The following is a 14785-nucleotide window of genomic DNA, read 5'->3' on the forward strand; positions in this document are numbered from 1 at the left end:
ACGACCATGTATAGTAAGGCGTTTTTGGCTGAAAAAAACGACCATGTATAGTAAGGCGTTTTTGGCTGAAAAAAACGACCATGTATAGTAAGGCGTTTTTGACAGAAAAAAACGACCATGTATAGTAAGGCGTTTTTTGATGAAAAAAAACGACCATGTATAGTAAGGCGTTTTTTGACGAAAAAAAACGACCATGTATAGTAAGGCATTTTTGGCCGAAAAAAACGACCATGTCTAGTAGGGCGTTTTTGCCGAAAAAAAACGACCATGTATAGTAAGGCGTTTTTTGACGAAAAAAAACAACCATGTATAGTAAGGCATTTTTGGCCAAAAAAAACGACCATGTATAGTAAGGCGTTTTTTGCCGAAAAAAACCGACCATGTATAGTAAGGCGTTTTTTGACGAAAAAAAACGACCATATATAGTAAGGCGTTTTTTGACGAAAAAAAACGACCATGTATAGTAAGGCATTTTTGGCCGAAAAAAACGACCATGTCTAGTAGGGCGTTTTTGCCGAAAAAAAACGACCATGTATAGTAAGGCATTTTTGGCCGAAAAAAACGACCATGTCTAGTAGGGCGTTTTTGCCGAAAAAAAACGACCATGTATAGTAAGGCGTTTTTTGACGAAAAAAAACGACCATGTATAGTAAGGCGTTTTTTGACGAAAAAAAACGACCATGTATAGTAAGGCGTTTTTAGCCGAAAAAAACGACCATGTATAGTAAGGCGTTTTTTGACGAAAAAAAAACGACCATGTATAGTAAGGCGTTTTTGGCCGAAAAAAAACGACCATGTATAGTAAGGCGTTTTTGGCCGAAAAAAACGACCATGTATAGTAAGGCGTTTTTGACAGAAAAAAACGACCATGTATAGTAAGGCGTTTTTTGACGAAAAAAAACAACCATGTATAGTAAGGCATTTTTGGCCAAAAAAAACGACCATGTATAGTAAGGCGTTTTTTGCCGAAAAAAAACGACCATGTATAGTAAGGCGTTTTTTGACGAAAAAAAACGACCATGTATAGTAAGGCGTTTTTAGCCGAATAAAACGACCATGTATAGTAAGGCGTTTTTAGCAGAAAAAAACGACCATGTATAGTAAGGCATTTTTAGCAGAAAAAAACGACCATGTATAGTAAGGCGTTTTTAGCCAAAAAAAACGACCATGTATAGTAAGGCATTTTTTGGCCCAAAAAAACGACCATGTATAGTAAGGCTTTTATTTGCCGAAAAAAAATGACCATGTATAGTAAGGCGTTTTTTGACGAACAAAACGACCATGTATAGTAAGGCTTTTTTGGCGGGAAAAAAACGACCATGTATAGTAAGGCGTTTTTGGCCGAAAAAAACGACCATGTATAGTAAGGCGTTTTTTGACGAAAAAAAACGACCATGTATAGTAAGGCATTTTTGGCCAAAAAAAACGACCATGTCTAGTAAGGCGTTTTTTGACGAAAAAAAACGACCATGTATAGTAAGGCGTTTTTAGCCGAAAACAAACGACCATGTATAGTAAGGCGTTTTTAGCCGAATAAAACGACCATGTATAGTAAGGCGTTTTTAGCAGAAAAAAACGACCATGTATATTAAGGCGTTTTTAGCCGAAAAAAACGACCATGTATAGTAAGGCGTTTTTTTTGCCGAAAAAAAACGACCATGTATAGTAAGGCGTTTTTGACGAGAAAAAAACGACCATGTATAGTAAGGCTTTTTAGCCGAAAAAAACGACCATGTATAGTAAGGCGTTTTTGACCGAAAAAACTACCATGTATAGTAAGGCGTTTTTGACCAAAAAAACGACCATGTATAATAAGGCGTTTTTGGCTGAAAAAAACGACCATGTATAGTAAGGCGTTTTTAGCCGAAAAAAACGACCATGTATAGTAAGGCGTTTTTTTTGCAAAAAAAAACGACCTTGTATAGTAAGGCGTTTTTTGACGAAAAAAAAACGACCATGTATAGTAAGGCGTTTTTTGACGAGAAAAAACGACCATGTATAGTAAGGCGTTTTTGGCTGAAAAAAACGACCATGTATAGTAAGGCGTTTTTGACCGAAAAAAACGACCATGTATAGTAAGGCGTTTTTTGACGAAAAAAAACGACCATGTATAGTAAGGCGTTTTTTGACGAAAAAAAACGACCATGTATAGTAAGGCATTTTTGGCCGAAAAAAACGACCATCTATAGTAAGGCGTTTTTGCCCGGAAAAAACGACCATGTATAGTAAAACACTCTTGGATTGGTATTGCTCTCCATGGTACAGCACTGCCATTGTGGTCCACTGGTGAAGATGTCAGCATAACAGCAGGACAGTCCAGGGTTCGAAACCAGGTGAAAACCATTTATAAAATGACCAGTTTTCACCCAATAAAAAACAACCATGTATAGTAAGGCGTTTTTGGCCGAAAAAAACGACCATGTATAGTAAGGCGTTTTTGGCGGGAAAAAAACGACCATGTATAGTAAGGCGTTTTTGGCGGGAAAAAAACGACCATGTATAGTAAGGCGTTTTTGGCTGAAAAAAACGACCATGTATAGTAAGGCGTTTTTTAACGAAAAAAAACGACCATGTATAGTAAGGCGTTTTTGACGAAAAAAAACGACCATGTATAGTAAGGCGTTTTTTGACGAGAAAAAACGACCATGTATAGTAAGGCGTTTTTGGCTAAAAAAAACGACCATGTATAGTAAGGCGTTTTTTTACGAAAAAAAACGACCATGTATAGTAAGGCGTTTTTGACGAAAAAAAACGACCATGTATAGTAAGGCGTTTTTTGACGAGAAAAAACGACCATGTATAGTAAGGCGTTTTTGGCTGAAAAAAACGACCATGTATAGTAAGGCGTTTTTTGACGAAAAAAAAACGACCCTGTATAATAAGGCATTTTTTTGCCCAAAAAACCGACTATGTATAGTAAGGCGTTTTTGGCCCAAAAAAACGACCATGTATAGTAAGGCGTTTTTGGCCCAAAAAAACTACCATGTATAGTAAGGCGTTTTTGGCCCAAAAAAACGACCATGTATAGTAAGGCATTTTTTTGCCCAAAAAACCGACCATGTATAGTAAGGCGTTTTTGGCCCAAAAAAACTACCATGTATAGTAAGGCGTTTTTTTGACAAAAAAAAACGACCATGTATAGTAAGGCATTTTTTTGCCCAAAAAACCGACCATGTATAGTAAGGCGTTTTTGGCCCAAAAAAACGACCATGTATAGTAAGGCATTTTTTTGCCCAAAAAAACACACCATGTATAGTAAGGCGTTTTTGGCCGAAAAAAACGACCATGTATAGTAAGGCATTTTTTGGCCCAAAAAAACGACCATGTATAATAAGGCGTTTTTGGCTGAAAAAAACGACCATGTAAAGTAAGGCGTTTATGGCCGAAAAAAAACGACCATATATAGTAAGGCGTTTTTGGCCCAAAAACCGACCATGTATAGTAAGGCGTTTTTGGACGAAAAAAACGACCATGTGTAGTAAGGCGTTTTTTGACAAAAAAAATGACCATGTATAGTAAGGCGTTTATGGCCCAAAAAAACCACCATGTATAGTAAGGCGTTTTTTGACGAAAAAAAAACGACCCTGTATAATAAGGCATTTTTTTGCCCAAAAAACCGACTATGTATAGTAAGGCGTTTTTGGCCCAAAAAAACGACCATGTATAGTAAGGCGTTTTTGGCCCAAAAAAACTACCATGTATAGTAAGGCGTTTTTGGCCCAAAAAAACGACCATGTATAGTAAGGCATTTTTTTGCCCAAAAAACCGACCATGTATAGTAAGGCGTTTTTGGCCCAAAAAAACTACCATGTATAGTAAGGCGTTTTTTTGACAAAAAAAAACGACCATGTATAGTAAGGCATTTTTTTGCCCAAAAAACCGACCATGTATAGTAAGGCGTTTTTGGCCCAAAAAAACGACCATGTATAGTAAGGCATTTTTTTGCCCAAAAAAACACACCATGTATAGTAAGGCGTTTTTGGCCGAAAAAAACGACCATGTATAGTAAGGCATTTTTTGGCCCAAAAAAACGACCATGTATAATAAGGCGTTTTTGGCTGAAAAAAACGACCATGTAAAGTAAGGCGTTTATGGCCGAAAAAAAAACGACCATATATAGTAAGGCGTTTTTGGCCCAAAAACCGACCATGTATAGTAAGGCGTTTTTGGACGAAAAAAACGACCATGTGTAGTAAGGCGTTTTTTGACAAAAAAAATGACCATGTATAGTAAGGCGTTTATGGCCCAAAAAAACCACCATGTATAGTAAGGCTTTTATTTGCTGAAAAAAAATGACCATGTATAGTAAGGCGTTTTTGACGGAAAAAAACGACCATGTATAGTAAGGCGTTTTTGACGAAAAAAAACGACAATGTATAGTCAGGCGTTTTTTGACGAGAAAAAACGACCATGTATAGTAAGGCGTTTTTGGCGGGAAAAAAAACGACCATGTATAGTAAGGCGTTTTTTGGCCCAAAAAAACGACCATGTATAGTAAGGCGTTTTTGACGAAAAAAAACGACCATGTATAGTAAGGCTCTTTAGCCGAAAAAAAACGACCATGTATAGTAAGGCGTTTTTGACCGAAAAAAACTACCATGTATAGTAAGGCGTTTTTGACCAAAAAAACGACCATGTATAATAAGGCGTTTTTGGCCCAAAAAAACGACCATGTATAGTAAGGCGTTTTTGGCCCAAAAAAACGACCATGTATAGTAAGGCATTTTTTTGCCCAAAAAACTGACCATGTATAGTAAGGCGTTTTTAGCCGAAAAAAACGACCATGTATAGTAAGGCGTTTTGGGCTGAAAAAAACGACCATGTATATTAAGGCGTTTTTTGACGAAAAAAACGACCATGTATAGTAAGGCGTTTTTGGCTGAAAAAAACGACCATGTATAGTAGGGCGTTTTTGGCTGAAAAAAACGACCATGTATAGTAAGGCGTTTTTTGACGAAAAAAAATGACCATGTATAGTAAGGCGTTTTGGGCTGAAAAAAACGACCATGTATAGTAAGGCGTTTTTTGACGAAAAAAACGACCATGTATAGTAAGGCGTTTTTTGGCCCAAAAAAACGACCATGTATAGTAAGGCGTTTTTGACGAAAAAAAACGACCATGTATAGTAAGGCTCTTTAGCCGAAAAAAACGACCATGTATAGTAAGGCGTTTTTGACCGAAAAAACTACCATGTATAGTAAGGCGTTTTTGACCAAAAAAACGACCATGTATAATAAGGCGTTTTTGGCCCAAAAAAACGACCATGTATAGTAAGGCGTTTTTGGCCCAAAAAAACGACCATGTATAGTAAGGCATTTTTTTGCCCAAAAAACTGACCATGTATAGTAAGGCGTTTTTAGCCGAAAAAAACGACCATGTATAGTAAGGCGTTTTGGGCTGAAAAAAACGACCATGTATATTAAGGCGTTTTTTGACGAAAAAAACGACCATGTATAGTAAGGCGTTTTTGGCTGAAAAAAACGACCATGTATAGTAGGGCGTTTTTGGCTGAAAAAAACGACCATGTATAGTAAGGCGTTTTTTGACGAAAAAAAATGACCATGTATAGTAAGGCGTTTTGGGCCGAAAAAAACGACCATGTATAGTAAGGCGTTTTTTGACGAAAAAAACGACCATGTATAGTAAGGCGTTTTTGGCTGAAAAAAACCACCATGTATAGTAAGGTGTTTTTTGACGAAAAAAAAACGACCATGTATAGTAAGGCGTTTTTGGCTGAAAAAAACGAGCATGTATAGTAAGGCGTTTTTGGCCGAAAAAAAACGACCATGTATAGTAAGGCGTTTTTTGACAAAAAAACGACCATGTATAGTAAGGTGTTTTTGGCCCAAAAAAACGACCATGTATAGTAAGGCATTTTTTTGCCCAAAAAACCGACCATGTATAGTAAGGCGTTTTTGGCCGAAAAAAACGACCATGTATAGTAAGGCGTTTATGGCCGAAAAAAACGACCATGTATAGTAAGGCTTATATTTGCCGAAAAAAATGACCATGTATAGTAAGGCGTTTTTTGACGAAAAAAACGACCATGTATAGTAAGGCGTTTATGGCCGAAAAAAACCACCATGTATAGTAAGGCGTTTTTTAACAAAAAAAATGACCATGTATAGTAAGGCATTTTTTGGCCCAAAAAAACGACCATGTATAATAAGGCGTTTTTGGCCGAAAAAAACGACCATATATAGTAAGGCGTTTTTTGACAAAAAAATGACCATGTATAGTAAGGCGTTTTTTGACGAAAAAAACGACCTTGTATAGTAAGTCTGTGTAAGCTCTCAGTCGTACAGGAGTGGTCCATCGATGAGAAGGTTTCTTCAGCCGTCATCTGTACAAAAGTGAAGGTTTCGGACGTTTCGCCTCCTATCCAAGAGGCTTCGTCAGCGAACTAAAGTCTGACTGGTCGTATCGGCCCCATTTATATATCCCTAATGTCCAGACCTGGTGGCGCCGGACACAGCTATGATAGGTCCCTACTCTCAGGTTGGGGGGGGGGCGCGGGACCCCCCCCCCTGTGGCCCCACTGATTGTTCCTACATTCCTGACTAACGATTGGCCTATTACACCCACTCCCCCCGGTATCACCTCATCAGCATAACGACCCTCATCAGCATTGCGAAAGTTGCCTAACCTGTTTTGCCTGAGCAGGCTATTGTATGAACGATCCAAATTGAACCTCACACCACCAGACCGGTTTAATGAAGGATTTTGTTGTTTTATAAGAATCGCCTCTTTTACCCCCCTTTCAAACCATCTATGTTCTTTCGCTAAGATTTTAACCTCATTGTCGTCAAATGAGTGGTTGCTAGCTTTTAGGTGCAAATGTACTGCCGATTGAGGCCCACTAGTATTATCCCTGCGATGTTGATAAAGTCTTTTTTTGAGAATTTGTTGAGTCTCCCCAATGTACTGCTCTTTACAATTTTCATTCTTACAATGTATGGAATAAACTACATTACTTTGTTTTTCATTTGGTAGCCTATCTTTTGGATGCACTAATTTTTGCCTTAACGTGTTTATCGGTTTGAAATAAGAATAATAAGAATAATAAGAGTCCTTTGGCAACATAAAATTCCTACTTATTTCAAACCGATAAACACGTTAAGGCAAAAATTAGTGCATCCAAAAGATAGGCTACCAAATGAAAAACAAAGTAATGTAGTTTATTCCATACATTGTAAGAATGAAAATTGTAAAGAGCAGTACATTGGGGAGACTCAACAAATTCTCAAAAAAAGACTTTATCAACATCGCAGGGATAATACTAGTGGGCCTCAATCGGCAGTACATTTGCACCTAAAAGCTAGCAACCACTCATTTGACGACAATGAGGTTAAAATCTTAGCGAAAGAACATAGATGGTTTGAAAGGGGGGTAAAAGAGGCGATTCTTATAAAACAACAAAATCCTTCATTAAACCGGTCTGGTGGTGTGAGGTTCAATTTGGATCGTTCATACAATAGCCTGCTCAGGCAAAACAGGTTAGGCAACTTTCGCAATGCTGATGAGGGTCGTTATGCTGATGAGGTGATACCGGGGGGAGTGGGTGTAATAGGCCAATCGTTAGTCAGGAATGTAGGAACAATCAGTGGGGCCACAGGGGGGGGGTCCCGCGCCCCCCCCCAACCTGAGAGTAGGGACCTATCATAGCTGTGTCCGGCGCCACCAGGTCTGGACATTAGGGATATATAAATGGGGCCGATACGACCAGTCAGACTTTAGTTCGCTGACGAAGCCTCTTGGATAGGAGGCGAAACGTCCGAAACCTTCACTTTTGTACAGATGACGGCTGAAGAAACCTTGTATAGTAAGGCGTTTATGGCCCAAAAAAACCACCATGTATAGTAAGGCTTTTATTTGCTGAAAAAAATGACCATGTATAATAAGGCGTTTATGGCCGAAAAAAACGACCATGTATAGTAAGGCGTTTTTAGCCGAAAAAAAAAAACCGACCATGTATCGTAAGGCCTTTTTGGTTGAAAAAAATGACCATGTATTTTTGTATAGTAAGGCGTTTTAGCCCCAAAAAAACCACCATGTATAGTAAGGCGTTTTTAGCTGAAAAACGCGGACCGAAGGCCTCACTGTATACATGGTCCTTTTTTCCGGCTAAAAACGCCTTAGTATTTTCCCCAACTAAAAATGTCTTACTGCACATGGTAATTTTTGGGGGCAAAAACGCCTTACACGAGGCTTCATTTTACCATCACTATACTTCGTAGCAACAAAGTGGGACCGACCGGCTTCCTTTCTGCGAGCTCGCTGACGTCACAGGAAAGAAATCACCCGTCGCCTGCACTGTTGGAAAGAACAGAGTGAATTCACGACCCCCCCCCCCCCCCCCCCCCTCGGTGGGCTAGGGCGTGGCTACGCCGCTCGCTCTTTTCTCTGAGGTTGTTTGTGGCCTAAGGGGTAAAATAGTCGTCGTGACGGAGCAGATCCCGACTGTGGGAACCAAAATGGCCAGAGAACCCCCCCCCCCATCCCACCCCCACTGCGCCTTTGTGTGTTAACTAATCGGAGGCCCCTCACGGGGAGCTTGTCACGGCAACACAGACGGTGGGGGGGGGGTTGCCATCCTGCTAACAGGCCTCACCAAGAGCATTTTTATCCGTTTTTTGTTTTTTTTTTTTTACTTGGGGGGGGGGGGGTGATTGAGGGCACCCTGAAAGAGGCTCTACGAACGTGAAGACGGTGTTTTTCTTAACAAGTTCCCCCTTGAATATATTTGAAAAGACATTTCAATGCCCCGCCCCCTCGGAAAAAAAAACAATTGTCAGGTGTGGAAACGACTTTGGCCAGACGTCATTTGTGCGGTGACTCGTTCCTTCCACTTGTGAGTGACTCAAATCCCACCCATGACCTCATGCGCCTTTCTCACAAGGATATCCCCCCCCCCCCCCCGCACCCCCGCTCGCTTTTCCAGGCACAATGAGGCGACTTCCTGTTTAGAGAAGCCACACGGTAGCTTTCGCGACATCCCCCCCACCCCCACCTCCACTTATGTAACCCCCTCGTCCTTTGAGGTCCCATCGACTCGAATTGGATGATGACCTTTTGTCATCAAGGTCATCGCAGTTTAGCATTGAAAGTTGAAGTGCAGTGAAACATTGTTTATAATAACAATAATACTAATACATTTCATTTATCAGCCCCTTTCAAAACTCTCAAGGTCACTTTACAGTCAGAGGATCACTTTTTCTGTGGGTGAGCAGCGACAGCCACACGCGCCAGCGGTCACTCAACCGGGAATAACTCAAATAGATCAAGTTAATAAAGCTAATAGATAACTAATAGATAGAAAGATCAGGTTAGCTAGCTAGATAGCTATTTAGACGGCTAATAGATAGCAAATAGATAGCTAGGTAGCCAGCAACGGTGACCCCGTTCAACCGGGAATAACTCAAATAGATCAAGTTAGCTAGCTAGCTAATAGATGACTAATAGCTAGCTAGCTAGTTAGACGGCGAATAGATAGCAAATAGATAGCTAGCTATGTATCCAGCAACGGGGACCCCGTTCAACCGGGAATAACTCAAATAGATCAAGTTAGCTAGTGAGCTAGCTAATAGATGACTAAGAGCTAGCTAGCTAACTATTTTGACAGCTAATAGATAGGAAATAGATCCATATATAGCTAATAGACGACTAATATATAGCTAGCTAGCTATGTAGACGGCTAATAGATAGATAGCTAGGTAGCCAGCAACGATGACCCCATTCAAACTACTGTGGGGGGGGGGGGGGGATAACTCATTGACTGCCAGACGATGTGCAAAAATGTGTCCACTCCAGTGCCAGGGTTTTTGGCATTGTCACTTGAATTCCAGGACCCACAAAATATTGAGTTTTAGGACTAGTTAAGTTATATGGGTCTGGAGTTATCTGAGCTTGAAATGGGGACGGATGTACAAAATACAATGATATACATATAATAATAATAATAATAATTCTTATCCATTTTTTCTCATGAGAATTTCTATTTTTTGCAAGGGGGCGGGGTCAACTACTGAACTGTTTTTCACTATTCGCAGCCGAGCTTGTTAGCATTGCAATGAATCGATCATATCAAAAATATGGACAGATTGGTATGGTGACGTCATTATTCCTCGACTTCCATTTCCCTTGACACCAAATTTGAAAACAACTCTTACAAAGGGTCAAAGTGGTGGTGTGTGTGTGTGTGTGGAGGGGGGGGGGGGGGGGGCAAGTCAAGCGCGGAACAGCCCATTCGACGACGCGGACTGCTGGTCCGGAAGGGGGCAGTGGGGTGGGGGGGGGGGGGTCGCGTCATTCCCACTCGCGTCGCTGTCGTGCGAGGACCCGGTCGCAATTTGCCTCCGCTGCTACTTTTATCATTTTTAATGTGTCCCCCCTTCCCCTGCCGATTTGTTACAGGTGCGTAAAAACTTGTTTTAAAAAGCTGCTTTGAACAAACTTGGATTTTACTTTGAAATGTGTCGTTTTTTTCAGACAGGCGTTTATATGCAAAGTGGACTCGCTCGATGTTTTTTATTTTACTTTGAAATATCATCGTTTTTTTGGAGACAGTCCTCTCGCTTTGTTTTTTTGTAACTCAGTAATTCTTGTTACGATTTGTAAAAGTAACGAATTATGTCGTATCGTACTGTAATATTTTTTCGCGATAGCACACGCACGCGCGGATATTTTAAATAATTTGGATCCATCCGTTTTTTATTTTGTATTCTAATACGAGAGGGACGTGTTAGTTTTGGCTAACTTGATTTTGATTCTACTTATGTGGTTTTTACAATTCGGCGTCGTTTAAAATAAATAATTGTAAGACTGCTTAGCATTAATAATGTATTATTTGTTTATTTTATTCATTTTTATGCTTTTTGGGGGGGTGAGGTTGAAATATTGACTCATTCATATTCGGGTCGTTTGTACACACACCCCCACTCGATGCTTTAAAAAGTTATTATTTTGCCGATTATGTTAATTTATTGCGCTCAATTTCAACATTTGGCAGCTTTTACCACTTGAGTGTTGATTCTTTAGTGTTTTTCGTCTTTGATTGTTGAAATATTTTCTTTCTCGAACGCTCTTTTGCTTTTATCCCCTCCGCGCAGGTCGGTTCGCGTCGCCCCCTGGCGTCCATTTCGGGAACTGAACAATGCGATCGAAGCGAGAAGTTTGCCAGAACGAAGAAAAAAATCGTATTCAGACCGTTTTCACCCCCCACTCGGTTGCTTTTGCCGATTATGTTAATTTATTGCGCTCAATTTCAACTTTTGGCAGCTTTTACCACTTTAGTGTTGATTATTTAGTGTTTTTCGTCAGATTGTTGAAATATTGTCTTGCTCGAACGTCTTTTGCTTTTATCCCCTTCGCGCAGGTCGGTTCGCATCGCCCCCTGGCGTCCATTTCGGGAACTGAACAATGCGATCGAAGCGAGAAGTTTGCCAGAAGGAAGAAAAAAATCCCATTTGACGGAATTCGAGGAAAAAAAGAAGCTCGCAGGCCGCACGGCAGGACGTTTTTAATCGTTTTATTTTTTTTCCAAAGGAGAAGAAGGAATGCGCCGCCGGAAGACTCCGTGACGGCGCTCGCGAGGATTTCAGTGTGAGTTCAAGTTCCGTCAAAGAGCGCCATGTCGGCGGAGTCGTTCCACTCGGAGACGTCCCCGGGAACTTTGCTGCGGATGTTTGGGGAGTACCAGAGCAACGCGGTGATCCTGGAGCACTACAACTTCACGGGCAAGCTGAAGGAGAACAAGTACAAAGAAGGCCTGAAACCGGAGGCCATCGCCTTCCTGCTGGTGTGCCTCCTGATCGTGGCGGAGAACGCCGCGGTCCTGGCGGCCATTTGGAAGAACAAAAAGTTCCACGTGCCCATGTACTACCTCCTGGGCAACCTGACCCTGTCGGACCTCCTGGCCGGTTTCGCCTACATGGTCAACCTGATGACGTCGGGCGCCAACACGCTGAGCCTGACGCCGGCGTTGTGGTTCCTGCGCGAGGGCGGCGTGTTCGTCATGCTGGCGGCGTCGGTGCTCAGCCTGCTGGCCATCGCCATCGAGCGCCACGTCACCATGGTGAGGATGAAGCCCTACCGGGGCGACAAGCAGGGGCGGATGTTGGCTCTGATCGGGGCCAGCTGGGTCCTGCCGCTGCTGCTGGGGGTCCTGCCCGTCCTGGGCTGGAACTGCATGGGGCGGCTGGACCGCTGCTCCACCGTGCTGCCGCTCTACGCCAAGAGCTACATCCTGTTTTGCGTCAGCGTCTTCATCGCCGTGCTGATGGCCATCGCCGCGCTCTACGCCCGCATCTTCCGCATCGTCAAGTCCAACGCGCGGCGGCTGGCCTCGGCCCCGCCCAGGAAAGGCCCCTGTCGCAAAGCGCACAAGTACGTGGCGCTGCTCAAGACGGTCACCGTGGTGTTGGGGGTCTTCGTGGCCTGCTGGTCGCCCCTCTTCGTCCTCTTGCTCCTGGACTTCTTCTGCCCGGCCAAACGCTGCCGGGTGCTGTTCAAGGCCGACTACTTCCTGGGCGTGGCCATGTTCAACTCGCTGCTCAATCCCATCATCTACACGCTGACCAGTAAGGACATGAGGAGGGCCATCTTGAGGTTGCTGTGCGCCCGCTGCTTCCTCACCAAAGATGGCCGCGTCAAGAAGGTCGCCGTCCCCTTCCTGGAGTGCAGCACCAGCAAGACGGACGGCGCCTCGCACAGGCCGGAGGGGCCGGACGACACCGCGTCGTCCGGGAATTTGACGCCGTCCGCCATCAAAGCCATCTTGCCCAAATTGGCCAAGGCCACATGACGACGCCGACGCCGAGCGAGGAGGGACGCCGCACGCAAAAAAAAAAAAAAAAAAGACGGGAACGCCGTCGTGCTCCTCCGTGAATGTGATCGGGAGATTTTTTTTTGCCGCCACGGTAGAGGGAGGTAAAACGCGGACCGTCTTACGGACTTACGGACCCGCTTCCGCCGCCGCCATTAGCTCATTCACTGCCAGACCGTGTGCCAAAATGTGTCCTCTCCAGTTTTTGTCATTGTCACTCCAATTCCAGGAGCCACAGAATATTCCCTTTTCGGACTACAGAAATATTCAACGCAGCGTTAGAAACCTTAGATTGCCTTCTTTCATTTCCTAAAGGATATGGGTCTGGAGTTATATGACCTTGAAATGGGGGCAGCTGTACAAAATATAAGGCGCACGGTCATCGTATAGTTACTGGCTAGCTAGCTTTCTATAAGTGGGTTGAGTGAACGCTGGCGTGTGTGGCTGCCGCTGCTCACCCATTGAAAAAGTAGCTATCTAGGTAGCTATGTAATAGCGACTGTATCCTGTGACTGTAAAGTGACCTTGAGAGTTTTGAAAGGTGCTTTTACATGAAATGTATTATTATTATTACTGTATCTATTAGCTAGCTAGCTAGCTTTCTATGGATTTGAGTTACTTCCGGATTGAGTGAACGCTGGCGTGTGTGGCTGCCGCTGCTCACCCACAGAAAAACTTATCCTGTAATGTGACCTTGAGAGTTTTGAAAGGTGCTTATAAATGACAAGTATTATTATTAAAAGAAAATCAAGGATTTTGGGTGCACCTTAGACACCAGAAAATACTGTCACTCGTTCACTGCCAGACGAAAATGTTTCGACTCCAGTGCCAGGGTTTTTGTCATTGTCACTCCAATTCCAGGACCCACAGAATATTCAATTTTAGGACTATATAAATATTCAATACAGCGTTAGAACCTTAGATTCTCTTATTTCGTTTGAAAAAAAATAGAGTTAATTCCTAAATAATATGGGTCTGGAGTTATATGAGCTTGAAATGAGGGCGGCTGTCCAAAATACAATACATACTGATTTATATAGCGCTTTAACAACAGCAAAAGCTGGAACAAAGCGCTAACATTGAAAAAAAAAAAAGAAATGCTGCCCTCTTGTGGAAAAGAAAAAAATATTGCCAGAGGCCACGGCCAGTACTTTATCGGCACCCAAGCATGAAAAAACAACAACCCCGAACAAAATCGGCAATGGCGCTCTATGTCATCTTTTTCAATAGCCCAACAAATTTGGGAATGGCAGTGAATGAGTTAACGTCAACCGTCAAGCTGCCCATGCGAGGCCGACTTTCATCTCACCGCTGTTTACTTTTGGAAAAAATAACTAAAAAACTAAAATGAAAGCGTTGCAGATGTTTGGCAGCCATGACAGCCAATTACGCTGTCCGCCCCAGAAGAGGAGGCGGGGCCAAAGCCCGACGGGGAGATTTCAAGCTATCTCCGTTGCTCGTGTGGCAAATAATCATACGTTGCTGCAAAGCGAGAGCGTCCACGCCCAATCTTTGCAGCCGAAAACCAGACACACCCCGACACCCCCCCCCCCCCCAAAAAAAAAAACTGAGTATTATGGCGCAAAGAGCCTTGAGAACTTTGTTGAAGGTGGTACACGACTTGAATGGACCCCCCCCCCCCCCCACACACACACACAAACCTTTTTATGTCAAAATGGCGGTCATATGTTACACAACAACAATGTGCACTGCATTTCATGGTAGCAGATATGTGAGCTTTTTTTGTCTTGTTTTTTGTCTTATGTTTTTTTTAATTATCTTTTGTAAATATGTAAACTCCCCCTTTTGAGTTGATCGGAACTGTTTTTCATGTAGATGTGCTAAATTATGTCGCGGTTTTTCCATGTGTGCACTGAATAAACTATTTGTATTGACGTGGGTACGTGTTGAAAGAGTGAACGAGTCCACGTTTGTTTCTTTCAAAATAAAATAAAAAAAAAC

The 14785-nt window shown here is 42.5% G+C and overlaps 1 protein-coding gene across 3 annotated transcripts in view; it reads left to right on the forward strand.

Annotated features, from left to right (window-relative positions):
- The window catches only part of s1pr5a (sphingosine-1-phosphate receptor 5a), a 39231-nt gene extending 24492 nt beyond the window's left edge, over positions 1-14739 (forward strand). Inside the window, exons 1-2 of one of the 3 annotated variants that reach the window (XM_089018342.1) lie at positions 10297-10413; positions 11375-14739. In XM_089018342.1, the coding sequence (XP_088874468.1) occupies positions 11630-12802 (1173 nt within the window). In that variant the 5' untranslated portion in view covers positions 10297-10413; positions 11375-11629 and the 3' untranslated portion in view covers positions 12803-14739. Of the gene's footprint in view, positions 1-10296; positions 10414-11374 lie in introns of those variants that run through there. The other 2 variants (XM_089018343.1, XM_089018344.1) reach the window with 2 other exon arrangements.
- Positions 14740-14785: the final 46 nt, after the last annotated feature.

This window comes from Hippocampus bargibanti, linkage group LG17, assembly GCF_051943395.1.
Source record: "Hippocampus bargibanti isolate YZ-2025 linkage group LG17, ASM5194339v1, whole genome shotgun sequence".
Taxonomy (NCBI): Eukaryota; Metazoa; Chordata; class Actinopteri; order Syngnathiformes; family Syngnathidae; genus Hippocampus; species Hippocampus bargibanti.